General features: G+C 30.5%; 1 protein-coding gene across 1 annotated transcript; it reads left to right on the top strand.

Moving 5' to 3' along the window:
- Positions 1 to 454: 454 nt before the first annotated feature.
- On the top strand, positions 455 to 10,322 carry LOC306652053 (RNA-binding motif protein, X chromosome-like; the record flags this gene model as incomplete). The annotated part of the gene is made up of 8 exons (XM_079125135.1): positions 455 to 563; positions 1,032 to 1,138; positions 2,257 to 2,431; positions 4,078 to 4,230; positions 8,478 to 8,592; positions 9,343 to 9,468; positions 9,547 to 9,635; positions 10,018 to 10,322. 8 exons carry the CDS (start codon positions 455 to 457, stop codon positions 10,320 to 10,322), a joined length of 1,179 nt encoding a protein of 392 aa, XP_078981261.1.
- Positions 10,323 to 15,212: the final 4,890 nt, after the last annotated feature.

Below are 15,212 nucleotides of genomic sequence, written 5' to 3'. Positions count from 1 at the left end.
TTTAAAAAGTTTAAAAACAAAATTAGTGTAATTCATTATTTATTGTGCATTTTGAATCCTAAAAATATTTGAAATATTCTCAGTGCAAAGAAAACATGTAAAATATATAAGAAATTGTGTTGAATAAGTTAATTAACCTGATTTAATCGCTATATTTTTGTATATGTGCTATATGTATCCTTATACATATATTTTGTTGTATAAAATGAAATTGTATAGTGCAGCTCAGAAAAATGCAATTAACCTTCCCCAGCACATTGTACATAAACTATTAGATAATATTTTAAAAACATAATTTGTTAACAATTCTGCTTTTGATTTTGTGTTACAGATTTTTAAAGTTAAAATAAAAAAGACCACCACTAAGGTGTCAGGCCATGTAGCGTACTTTACATGTTTACATGAGTTGTAAACACTGAGATGAATTTTTATTCTTTTGGCTGCTTATAGAAAAATGATGGAAGCTGATCGGCCTGGGAAACTGTTCATAGGAGGCCTCAATATAGAGACCAATGAAAAGACTCTTGAATTAGTATTTGGAAAATTTGGACACATATTGGAAGGTAATTCTTAGAATAAGCCTCTGCACCCTTTCAAAATAAAAATATCTTGTTTATATTGTATAACATATAAATAAGAATACATTGATTCTTAAAAAAGGAGTACTATTTTTTAAATTTTTAAATTTTAGGTCATTACACATTGCAATTCATAAAATGTTCCTTGTAGGCCACTGCCGCTACTGAAAATGAGAAAAAAACAGTATCTATGATGTGGGGTGGGACGTGACAATGAAATGTGATGGCGTTGGTTTACTATAAAATTACTTCCTTTTGCTACTTAGGACACTTGTAATAATGAAGTGTAAAATTTTGGTAGCTTATTTAAGATAAAGTAGTTGAAAATATATTCTATCTTAAGAACAAATAAAGGAGCTTTCTGCAAAGTTGTTACAATATTTATAATGTTGGAAATATTCAAAGTTAAACATTTATCTATCATGTAAATTAAAAGGTTTAAATATATTACAGTTCTTTTGATGAAGGACAGGGAGACCAACAAGTCCAGAGGCTTTGCTTTCATTACTTTTCAAAGCCCTGCTGATGCTAAGGATGCTGCAAAAGATATGAATGGAAAGGTAAGAATCTTGATAAATAGGATCTTTGCTCTGTTCAGCAGTTCATGGTATTTCTGCATTGTTTTCATTTTCCTAAAATTTTTAAGGTTGCATAGTGGTATGTAAGCTATAATTCACCCATTCCATTTATTATTATTATTATTATTAGTTAGTTATATGTGACAGAAAAATGCATTTTGACTCATGTACAGAAATGGAGCACAACTTTTCATTTCTATGGTTGTACATGAGGTAGAGTCACACAATTTGTGCAGAACAGTATAAAATTAAGACAGTTTGGGGGCAGGATTATATATATAAATAGGGGTATTGGGAGGGGGTTTTAGAATCCTTGAAAAATAATAGGAAGACTACATAAAATTTTACTTAAAGAAATTGAGATCTGAAATATGTTCCTAAAATTTCTTTACATTCAGAAAAAAAAATAGGAACTTATTGCAAGATTATTCAGCATGTGTAAACTTATCTGAAAAACATGAACATGAAGTACTAAAGTTATTTCTAAGGACACATTTTAGGCAAAGTGAGAAATGAGTAAATAGAAAATGCTAAGTGGGAACAAACAGTATACCATTTTAAGAAATAAAAAGTTAATAGAACTACTATATATAGACTATCAAATGATATTGGGAGATATCATAGAAGAAAGTAATAAAATAGCTCTGTGGAACAAATATTGGGATATTACTTTATGTAAATAAATTCCATTAATGTACTAAATGTTTTCTTTCAAATACTGTTTATTCACTGAAAAAATGTAAGCATTGGATATATAGACAGTGTTAAACAGCAGTGTGGCATATTTTCCTGCAAAACGTCTATAAAGATATAAATCTTTTTATGTATGTTAATGTTATTTTAAAACACTAGAGGTATTTCAGAGAATTGTAGTAATTAGTATACATGCTTTTTATGATTTAAATGCAAATAACTTAGTCCCTTATTTGATCATTTGGCATTATGAATCAATCATATGCTCATTTCAGAAGAAAATGTTTGCCCTGTGGAAAATATTCTCTAAAACTAAAGTGTACTTTCAGTGAAAGTAAATATATCAAATTTAACAAATAAATTTGATATAACATTGATATGACATTTAATATACTTGATCATTTTAGTCTTTGGATGGAAAAACAATTAAAGTAGAACGAGCCAACAAACCATCTTTTGAGGGTCGTAGTAGGCGAAGACTACCACCTCTTTCAAGAAACAGAGGGCCTCCAAGAAGTCTGAGATGTGGCAGAGGAGGAAATGGAGGAGCAAGAGGGCGTCCTTCACGTGCAGGACACTTGGGTAATATTTTAAAATGTAGGCATGTCAAGAGAAGTGACACATGCCTGTAATCCCTGCAGCATGGGAGGCTGATGCATGAGTTCAAAACTAGTGTCAGCAATTAATTAGTCAATAAACAATTTCTTGAGACCCCTTTCCTAATTAAAAAAGGGCTGGGGTGTGGCTGAATAGTGAGTTTGAGTAGGTAGAATGATCTCAATTTTACTTCAATCATGAGCAAAAAAAAAAAAAAAAAACTTAAACTCTTTCTAAGTGCTATAGAATTTTAAGAATGATGTATCTAAATCTTTTAAAAATCGTACTTTTCAGTGAAATAGAATAAATTATAGGCTTAATTTTTAATTTGGGGGGAGCAGTACCAGGAATTAAACTCAGGGGCAGCTCAACCACTGAACCATATCCCCACCCCTCCTTTGTTATCTTTTTTTTTTTTTTGTATTTTATGTTAAGACAATTTTGTTGAGGCTGACTTTAAACTCTGAATCCTCCTGCCTCAGCTTCCCAAGCAGCTAGGATTACAGGAATGCACCACTGTATTTGGCCATTATTTAATTATTGATACTAATTTTCTCTTTGAACAACTTTTCTGTATAATTTATTTTTTATCATACTTTGCGAACGTGATTGTATCTTTTTTGTTTGAGTGAGAATAGAATGAATCATTAAAAATGAAATTTATGAGCCAGAAATGGTGTTGGGTTGTATACCTTATAATCCTGGCTTCTTTGGAAGCTATGGTAAAATCTCCAGTTTGAAGCTAACCTGGAGAACTTATGCAGTCCTTTTCTTGAAATAAAATTAAATAAAATGACAGAGGTATAATACAGTGTCAGAATACTTGCAAGTACCAGGATGTGCATTTAAGAAAAAGGCCCTGTATTTTTTTCTTTTGTAGTTTAGGAGATCGAACCTAGTTCACATGCATGTCAAGTGCTCTGCAATTGAGCTATATCTCCAGCTTTTTTTTATCTTCTGAGACATGTTTTTACAATGCACAGACTGGTTTGGAATTTATAATCCTCATGCTGTAACCTTATAGGGGCTAGGATTACATTTATGTGACACTATGCATAGTGGTATTTTGTTTAACTTTGTAGGAAAGAAGGTATAACATTTATTTTATAACTATAAATATTACAGATTTTTAAAATTTTTTGGCCAGTTTTCAAAATATCAAATATTTAGCTGCCAATTTTGATAATGAGATAACTCATTGGAGATATTCGCAAAGTGGAATTGCAGAGTTTGCTTCATTTTAGATTATTTTTCATTCAATAAATTTACCTTGATAATTAAACTTACCAACTTCTCATGTATATGAGAATATCACAGCTTTAATTACCACACAATTGAAATACATGATTTTATTTTTTTCCATTTAAATAAAATTGTTTCACTATTTAATGCACATTTCATAGACATTACATTTTTATGAAAGCTGAACCTTGCCTAAATTTATAGTTAATTTATTATAAATGAATTCTAAATGTTTTATGTTCAAGTACTGAATTTTTCTGATGAATCCTGTGATTAGTTCTCAAGAGGATACATCTGCTTATGTTTGGATGATATTTTGGTTAGGCCTGTAATCCTTTAAAAGATTATTATCAATGTTTACATAACTGCAGTTTTGTTTTTAAACACAGATGATGATGGATATGCTCTGAATCTCAACGTTAGTTCTTCTAGAGGGCCATTTCCTGTTAAACGAGGTCCATCTTCAAGAAGTGGAGGTCCTCCTCCTAAAAGATCTGCTCCTTCTGCTCCAACAAGAAGCAGTAGTAATGTGGGAGGACGAGGTAAATGATGACTATTAGTATTAAGACAGTTTCTTATGAATGGAATTAGTTTACACTATGTGGAAATATGAATGAGAACTAGTATTTTAAACTGGGTACTTAGGATTCAACTCAAGAAATGAGAGAAAAAATAAGACATTTTCTGATTGTGAGCTTATTTACTCTTCATCTCAAAATTTGTAGATTAAATTTTAGAGAGGAAATATTTCAGTTTCTAAGTGCAGTGTGTGTAATCCAACATTGAAGTGAAGAAAACATTCCTGTTACTGAATACAAAATTTCTCTACTTTGTCTTCGAGTTTCTGCCAAAAATCTTTTATTAGGTTTAGTTTTGATAGAAATTATGGATCAGGACTTCTTATGATATTTATTTGAACTTTTGAGATATCTTTAATTGAGCTGCTTGTTTCCACTGTATTGTTTCTAGTCTATAAGCCACAGCTAAATGTTTGTCCTTAATTTTATTTATTCATGAAAGTGCTTTAATTTAAAGATATGGATGAAGTATTTAAAACTCTACATAATACCATATTAATTTCACCATTATGGATATCCACAGGATATTTATTTTAAAACTATAAAAAACTATAAATAAATAGCAGACATATTAGTGTAATAGGATAACTAAGGGAACAAGGGAAAGGGGGAGGTGATAGAAAAGTACTCAGGACTGAATTAGAAGGAATTATATATCATGGTTTTAAAATTATACTAGAATTAATTGTAATGTTTTTTATAACTAACATAAGCCAATAAAGTGTATACATAAATTATTCCATAGAATCCCTAGTACTGGTGCCTTCTGTACCACCATAAAGTTAAAGTGACTTTTAAAGACCACAATAATGCTTTCATGCCACAATTTTATTGATAAGAATACTTAAAACATACATGAAAAAAATATTTTTACATTGTCAGGAAATTTCTCGTTGGGGAATGTAAAATAAAGAATAATATGTATGTTTAATAAGAAATACATTACTTTGCCATTTAGCAGAGTAGCAGAAAGCACTGTGGGATGAGGTGATTTTTAAAATAACTTGAATACTTGAATAGGTATCAGGCATTTTCTTGACTTAATCAAAGTACAGTTAGTTATGATATATATGAAGAAATTACATTAAACAGACATTTAAACTTAGTTCCTGTGAACATATTAGAAAATAACATGAGATGAAGTAAAATCAAATAGAATAAGTAGTAGTTTTGAGAAATTATAAAACCTTAGGTTGATTATGGGAGGCAGTCAAGGATAATCCAGAAAGTGTATTTTGGTTTGGTTTGATCTTTTTCCTTGTTTTTGTTTGTTTGTATATTTATTTGTTTTGATACCAGGGATTGGATCTCCCACCCCTTAACCACTGAGCCACGTTTTTGCCTTTTTAATATTTTATTTAGAGGCAGAGTCTCACTGATTTGCTCAGGGCCTGGCTAGTCGCTGAGGCCAAACTTGAATTCAACCTGGCCTCAGTTTCAAGCCATTGAGAATATAAGCATGTGCCATTGTAACAACCAGCCAGAAACAACTCTTAGTAAAGAAGTTATCCTTGTGTAGTTATATCAAAGTTGATTATACTGTATAACTAAAAGATTTAATAAAAATGTAGTTTAGTACAATATCTTATAATGTAAAGAATCTGTGAAATGTATAGCTTGTTCGCTCTTGACCTTTAGTGTAGTACAAACTTGAAAATACCAGTACCAGTTTTACATTTTATATATAGAAAATCTCTGAAGATAGGTATTTGGTCATTGACTTTAGAATATACATGTATCCAGTTCATTTATATTAGACCAGCATGGAGACGGAAAATAAGTAAAAGACTTTGACCACCAGGAAGTAGGAATATTAGTTAGCATGTGAAGATATCATTATATGTACAAGTTCCACATTTTGAAAGAGATAACTGTTCAGATGGGCTTTCAAATAATATTAGTAATATGCAGGATGAATTATTATTGGTCTTCATTACAAAGGGATAGCTGTTTATGTTTTAATTTATCACCTTAGAAGTAGAATCAGTATCTTGGTGATATTCAGGAAGTTAGAATTAAAGAATTTTCTATGAGATAGTCCTATAAAAGGTAGTAATATTTGTGTGGGATATAGATTGAAGAAGATTAATAAATTTTTTTCAACTAAGAAAAACATGCATAGGAAAAGTGAACAGTAAATATTTGTGTGTATTTTTTTCTGCATGTTTTTTTTCTGTCCTCAGTATTTCTTAGTAATTCATATGAAAAGAAAAATACTAAGTAAAAAAGATACACACACACACACACACACACACACACACACAGATATGTATTTGAAAGGAGCATTCTTATCTATTAAGCATGAGTTTTCATTTTTGGTATGTATTTAGATTTGATTTGAGACAAACATTTATCTTCAAGGTACCTTAGGATGGATAAATTAGAAGAAATATTTAAACAGATTTAGGAACTTATAGTAGTTTATAGAAAAAGAAAAAAATGAGGAAAGGAATATAATAACTATTAGAATCACATGCATTAGAGGTAGAAATTTTGATGCAAAGGAGAACAATGAGACATTGATGATCAGTTCTGGTGGTAGGAAACATAGTTTGTACTCATTTTTTTCCTTTTCTATTCATTTTAGAAATACATATTAGGGTTCTTTGTGGCATAATTATACAAAAATCAAATATTATTTACTCTAATTTAGTATCCAGTAATTCCCTTTCTTTCTCTTCCTTCATCCCCATTTACATTCCTCTACTCATCTTTCCCTTATTTATGATTTTCTTTTTAATTTTAATATTTTAATTTATTCTAATTAGTTGTACATGACAATAGAATGCATTTATACATTTGGATAGATCAGACATAAATTAAGTGTAATTTCTCTTTTTTCTGATTGTACATACCATGTGATTTTCTTTATTAGTACCATGAGGATATAAATGACATTCATTGTGGTATATCATATGTACATAGGAAAGTTAATTGTATTGTGAGTTTTAAAATAATGAAATAAAATCAATATAAAGGAAAATATAGATTCTACAGTTTATAAAACATAAGGTGACTTCGGGAAAGAGTGAATATGAAAAGAATAATAGAATAACTTTTAAGACAGCAAAGTAGTGGTATGGGATGGTTCCCGACTTAACATTTTCACATTAGTATTTGTATACACAAATTGAGTAGAATTTGTATACACATTGAGTAGAAGTTATTTCTGTTTTTAAATTTTGGAGGTTTTTCTTGACCAGAGCTATATGCAATATTATATTCTCTAAAGATGTTAGGAAATGATAGTGAGACACACTGTCCAACCCAGCATATTGCTTGGAGAATAAACACCTGTTTTCTACAGTACACTATGTACCTATGATGACAGATAAGATATATAAATACATTTTCATTGTAATAGTACTTTTAATTATATGTAATACTTATTATGTTAAATGCTTATAATTATATGCTATACTTACATTAAACATTAACAGTTATTAAATACTAAACTACTTTTAGCTTACAGTGATTGCTTTGGATTATGTCCTTATAAGTCAGGGAGTATTAATACTTGCAAATGCCTTTTATAGCTATAACAATTAATTAAAAGGTATTTGTAAACAGATTAAAAAATAAAACAAAAGCGTACTGAGGCCTTAAAATAATTGGTTGTAAGAATCATGTGCACAAGGAGTAAGTGGGAACTAGGTTATGATAACGCAATTTAATTTTTTATAATCTGACATAATGTCATGTTTTGAGGAGCTATCCAATGATTTTAACCATAATAGCAATACAGTTTGAATATGAGAAAGTATTTAAATCTTTTCAAATATAACATTCAAATATTTAAAAACAGATTTAAACATTTACATATTTAACATAGAGGAATAAATGTGCTAGAAGTGAAATTTACAAGTCTTTTTCAGAGATGGATCACATGACAGCTGAGAAAAGTTGATAGATAAAAAAATATTAAAGAGGAATACTTGATTGAATAATATTCCTAAAACATTTAGCCCAGAATTTTAAGGTACTCTACGTACTAATGATAATTTAAAGATAATATAAAATGCAGATATATAGAAATATTACAGAAGATCATATTTTAAGAATTAACTTTAAAGACCAGAGAAGAATTAGATACAGAATATTAGAAAGAAAAATTCTAAAATATTTTGGAGAGGACAAAAATCAGTATTTTAATTTTTTTCTGTGAAACATTGCTAACGTGGAATAGTCACAAAATTGTTTTTAAATTAAAGGTCCCATATCACGTGGAAGAGAGAATTATGGAGATGGGCCACGCAGAGAACAAGTCTCATCACGAAGAGATGATTATGTGTCACCTAGAGATGATGGTTACTCTGCTAAAGATAGGTAAAGGAAACTATTGAAAATAATTTATTGTTCAGTGATATATTTAAAATTAAATATTTTAAAGTGAAATGTGCTATAAACTTCATGTAATAAACATTTCTACTAATTTTAAATATTTTATTACTTCCCTGTTCCTGGGGACTTCATATTAATGAAATTTTTTTAAAAAAGTGTGTGTGTGTGTACACGCATGTGTGTGCACTCTTTTTCCTTAAGATATTTTCAGAATTCATCCACATTGTAGCATGCATTGATAAGAGTTCTTTTTCCACTAAATAAGTCAGTTATATAAATAACAGTCTATTTCTAAATCATCTTGGGATATTTCTACCACAGAATTGATAAGGTATATTTATATACAAATATTTGAGTACTTGTGCTCAATTTTGAGCATGTGTGTATGAAATATCTCGGCAATATGTTGTTGTTTTAACTATTTGAAGAGCTACCAGTTTTTACGTAAGTGCAGTAGAAATGGACAAGCATTTCAGTTCTGTGTCCTGTACTTAAGTTTGCATTGCTTATTTTTGAAATTTTATTCCACTCTTATCAAGTATTATAAATGTGTCTCAATATTAAGATCTTATTTGCATTTTTCTAATAGCTAATTATCATCTTTCTTATTTGGCATATGTTTTTCTTAGAGAAATGTAAATATTTTGCTCATTTTTTCAAATGAAAATCTTTTATGATGATTGAGTTATTTATAGTTTTACAGTTATTAACACTGTTTTAATTTATTCCCTTAAGTTACTCAAGCAGAGTTTATCCAAGTTCCCGAGATAACAAGGATTATGTTCAGCCACATAGAGACTATGCATACCGTGATTATGGCCATTACAGTTCTCGTGATGAACATTCCTCTAAAAGCTATAGGTATAGTAGTTTTTTATTCAGCTAGATTATTTGAAGTTTTTAATTCTAACATTAAAGGTTTTTTTTTTTTTAATTTAGTGATCGTGAAGGCTATGGTGGGGGTCGTGATAGAGATTATTCTGATCATCCAACTGGAAGCTCTTACAGAGATTCATATGAAAGTTATGGTAAGAGTTTTATCTTTGACTTGTAAATCGTTCAGTTATATCTTCCTGTCTCAGATTATTGTTTTAAAGGAATTTTACTTAAGGGGGAAAATAATACATAGCATGGCTTTCTTGATTAGCTTGGAGATTTGTGTTATTTTAATAACTTTATTTTAAGTGAAATTTTGTAGGGATTTTGGCAATATCATCTTCTTTCTCACTTAAGGAAAATCATAACATTTTAAAATAATGAGAATGTTTAATTGTATGAAATATAGGAATGATATAAATAGTGGACATTTAAACCCATATTCATTTCCCAAATACTTAATACACAACTAAAGTCAGTATGATAACAAAAAAAATTTATTATTAATATTTCATTTGATGATTGACCCTGTAGGGAGCTCCCGTGGTGCACCACCTACACGAGGACCCCCACTACCTTATGGTGGAAACAGTCGCTATGATGATTATAACAGCTCACGAGATGGATATGGTGGAAGTCGGGAAACTTATTCAAGCAGCCGAAGTGATGTCTATTCAAGTGGTCGTGATCGTGGTGGTAGACAAGAACAGGGGTTCACATCTTCCATGGATAGGGTGTACAATGCTCCTAGAGAATCATATAGTAGCTCCAGATGTGGAGGTTCTGGAGGAGGTCGTGAGGGAAGCCGATCTGAAAGAGGGGTCAGAAGTAGATACTAAAAATAACACTCAGTTGTTTACCAAATTTTCCTTAAAAAAATAAAGTACTAATTTGTTACTTCAATACTACTAAAAGGAATATGTTCATTTAAATAGGGAAGGGAATGTATTAACTATCCCTTCATGAAATGTTTTTTGTATTTTAAGAAAACTGTTCAAAATAATTCCATAAATGTTTGTTAACTGAAAAATAAACATTATCAGTTTAGATTTAAAATAAATTTTGTTAAATTGTTCAAAATAAAAATTTGCATGAAATCTCAAATTTGTTTTTGATTGCCATGTGATATATATGGTTCAGAGGAAGGAGGATTGTCTTTATTGTCCCTTTTATAATTGAACTAAATCTTGAGAAAATTAAACATAAGTTTCTTCACCACACCAGTGTTTACTTGTTATTCAGTTTATCAGGTTAACAGAGTCATGTTTATCTTTTGTATAAAAGGTAAGAGAAACATCCAAAGAGCATGTAGATTCTGGTTATAAAACTACAAATAAAAATTAAGTTATAGACAGTGTTGAGGTTTAGAACAGGGCTGAAATACTGCACTTCAATATTGTACTAATGAAATAGAAATGCATAGTTAAGATTCCCACATATGACATAGGTGGCAGCACCAGCTTTTTATCTGCAACCTCATTGATTTCTCTGCATATAGGAGAACAGTATAAAAATTAGTTAAAAAGAATACTCATTGTGGGGAAGATTGAAAGTGCACTGTGATTTGGTAAAGAGTTTCTGCATGTTCCTTTGAAAGAGTAACAAGAGATGTCATTTTTAAGACTTTTTAAAAAAATTAGTTTTATAAAATTCACGTTTATGGTAAATTCATATTTAACCTTTCATGCCTTAGTTAATATAGTTTTGAATCAGTTTTATTTAACTATAGAGGTTTTTATACTCTGTGTTCAGAGACCTGTTTTTCAAGGCAATTCATTTGAAAATCTTTTCTACAGTCATAAAAAGGACATAGATATGGTGGTGTTGGGAATCTGAAAGCCATTCAGGACCATTGGTCACCTGAACCTTTGATTTCAGTGTCCAACATGGCTGTCAGACTATACACTTGGCATTTCCAACTATGCAAGTTGCTGTATATTTAAATCACAATATAAAATTCTGATTGGCTGTATTTTAATTTCTAACAGGTTAAATCTAATAGAGTCTTTAAGCAACATAAACCTGTAAGTATTGCCTCCTACCTGTGGAGATCTACCTACAAAAAGCTACAAGATGTTTGTTTCCTGTTTTATACGTGGGTACCCACCTGTGCATTTTATTGGTGGGTCTATATTTGCACTTGGTCCATAATTAAGTGGTATCAAAATTGACATTAGATAAATGAGCACTCATAAATCAAAGTTTATATAAAAAATGGACAAATGTTCAGTTCATGTGACTTAAATTTCAATTTAGGTAAACAGATAAGAGTAAAGATGTCTTTAAAATTACTAATGCAAGTTTTTCTAGTGGTCAGACTACAACATGTTTTTGTAAAATGTCTATAATATCCATTGCTTTTAGTATTTTTCTTCAACAGGGAAGACACTGATAAGTCTGTTAACTATACTTTTCTGATATCCTCTTTTTTTACAGTTAAAAATGAGTAAATTAGATTTAACAAATGGAATCAGTCTTCATGAATGTGTTTGTTAAGGATATATCTGATTTATGTACAAAATCAAAGCACTAAACAAATTCCTAAATACAAAATCAAGTACTCTTAAATTCTATAAGTAAATAAATCTAAACATTAAATGTGTATTTCATAAATAGGTAAATAGAAAAATTTTGAGATTGCTTCATTTCACTAAAAACAAGGTTACTAAGTTAAGTAATTATACATGCAAAATACAAAGGTTTTAGTTTGGTTTCAATTAAAGTACTACAAAAACAAAGTTTAACATCTTAAAGGAGTAATTTGTCTAAATTTAAAAATTTCATAAGAATTGTTTCAAAAGAACTATAAAGTGATCAGCAAAGATAAATTTCTAAATATGGAAATATGTTTTAATATCGAAAGTAGGAAAATGTTTCTAGCTTAGAAAGTCTTGTAAAGTTAAATTTTTAAAAATTTCTATGTTGCAGGAGATTTATGAAGGGTAAATCTCAAAGTTTGTAACTAAGTTACATATAATTAAAACTACAGATTTTTAAGATCAAATAATGTGCTGAAATAAGTTTAGTTCTGTTAAGGTAATAAGGATTTCTTAAAAACAGTCTGCTCTGATATAATTTCTTAGTCCTATTTTTTATTTAGAAAAACTAGTCTTACAGGAATTAGGAGTTGTACAACTCTAAACAACCAACAATTATTATTTAGAGTTATTATACATTGTGGATTCCAAATTTTTCTTCAAAAGCTAAACTTGCTTAATATAAAAAACATCAGTATAATTGTGCTTTTACTGAATTATTTATACACTTGGTATATTCATATTTCCCAAGTACACAGTTCTTTAAAATGCAAAGTTTAGAAGAATATTTTACCAAGTTGGTGTTCTTAACTAAATTTTAAAGATTTACGATTATAAAATTATGTTTCTTGGTTTCTTAAATATTACATAAACAAAGTTTTACTCCTGTTAATTTCATTTTATATATTTTTTTCAATAAATATGTTTTGTTAGTGCCTTACAAAAGTACACCATTCAATATAACACCCTGAATTAATTCAAGATAATGGGCTATCACTGTAGGACCAACAGGAGGGAAGTCTAACTTCCAGTATTAATACTCAACCCAATTAAATGGAAGGGATGGAAAACAGAAAAGTTATGGACATTAAAGTCCCAGTATTCCTACTTTAAGACTGGTGAAACTGGCTTGATGTTTAAAACTAAAATTTGAAGACACAAGATGGGTAAAGAAAAAGAATGGCCAGCATTTGACTCCTGCCCTTGGGGGTTGACTCAAACCCAGGGAATGAGGGAACTTATCTAAAGCCTTTACAACTCTAGGATACATGACTTCCCAATTGGGTATAAATGAGACAATAAAAACAAAATCCAACCAGTTCATATGCTTTACATTGGAGAGAAAGATGTCCTTACTGCTTCATAGGGAAGCCATGTGGCCAACAGACTCTGACCCATCCTGACAGATGGCACCAGAGGAACTAAAAGCTGCTCAAAAGTTCCCAAGAGTAACTCCCTGAAAAAACTCAGCTGATTCTAACAATAGATAGGAACAAGTTCAATTTGATCAGCATGGTCTTAAATAAAAAACTAGTTATAATGAAAGTATAGCCATATTTGTACATTTAAAAGGTAAGACAATAGTTATTTTAATATAACTTAATATGTATACTTGTGTAAGCCCCAGCAGGAGTTAGACTAGAGGAGCCTATAAAAGGATACTTAGGAGTGCCTAAAAATAATTTAAAAAGTATCGGCATCAAAAGCTGTCTTTAGTCAGTTTAAGGCCCACATATCTTCCTAACAAAAGTAAGACTTTCATAAGAAACTTTGTTTTTGTTGTGATTATCTAGCCCTAAGTTACAGAAATAAAGGACTCTCTTAAACACAAAGAGTATGACAATAAAAAGATCTATTTTACAAAAATCAGATGACATCAGATAACTGCATCCTAGGAGGGCATCTATGACATTATATAACCTAAGTGTTGTGTTTACATTCCTGAGAACTCTGACAATGTAACTAACAACCTTAAAGATTTATATTCCCAAATGGAGGGCATGTCATCACTGGCCTTGCCAATGCAACAACTTCTTAGCTCTTGCACATCTTGGTGAAAAAATTTCTGGTTTCTATCATCATAATATTCATTGATATGTTCCAGATACTGTGACATGTATTTTGTATTAATATCATTCCAGTACTCATATCTTCTTGTTTCTAACACAGAAGCACCCACCACTCAAAAAACTTCACAAGCTGTTCATTTCAAACCAAACTTTTGCCATGGAAACTTCAACTGACCCAAAACATTACTAAAAGGGAAACACAAAACTGTTTACTCCAATTCATCACCCCCTCTCAGGCTAAAGCCGTCAGAGCAGTCATTGCTTAGTTCTTAGAGTATTGTGTTCCTTTTAATTAGAGTAGGAATGAGATGAAGGCAAATGACTGGTAGCTGATTACCAAAAATAAATAATAAAAAAGGAGATGGGATGGGTATATAGTATGCCCCATAACAAACATTTTGGCACAAAATGCTTCAAGAGCCCTCTGAGATCATGAGGCTATTGAAAATGAATTTAAAGCTAAGTCAAATGCTTTAGAAACTAATGGACTTGGGTGATCAGCTATAAAGTCTTAAGGTCAGACAACAAAGATGTCATGTCGCTTATCAATTTGGGTAAAACCTGTTCCAAACAATAGCTCTTAATGGGACAGGGAAAAGATAAAGATACAATGATTATGAATTTGGAGTCAAAAATATTAGTCTAGATTCTTGCAACTTCACCATTACATCCAAACTATGCAAGAAATTTATCTCTTGCCAGTTTTACAAAAAAGCTGTTGGAAGCCTTAAATGGATTCAATCTTTGAAATATGCTAAAGCATACTGCATTGTTCCTTATAGGGCTTATTTTTTGCTATTGATTCTGTGTTGTTTTCTTGCACTCAGCTGCAAGCTCATCTAATCCCAGTTCCAACATCTCTGAGGAGGCATGCACCAATTGCAGTTAAAATATAAAAAAGAGGGAGATGTGTGGAGTGAATGAGCCTTCATCATAGGCTGAACATGAGAAGTAGGCAATAGCCAAGCCTGGGAAAACATTCCTTGATAAAGGCAAGTTGTGTGATCAGTGTAGACACTGGCTCTAACATCAAAAGTCACAAAAATTCTGGTACAATGTGTTTTCTTGGTGTAGGAGGGTAGCTACAGGATGTTCCTAACACTGCACTAGCAGGAGAGTCACA

The sequence above is a fragment of the Sciurus vulgaris genome (assembly GCF_902686455.1).
Source record: "Sciurus vulgaris genome assembly, chromosome: Y".
NCBI classification, from domain to species: Eukaryota; Metazoa; Chordata; class Mammalia; order Rodentia; family Sciuridae; genus Sciurus; species Sciurus vulgaris.
This window is presented reverse-complemented; position numbering and strand designations above follow the sequence as displayed.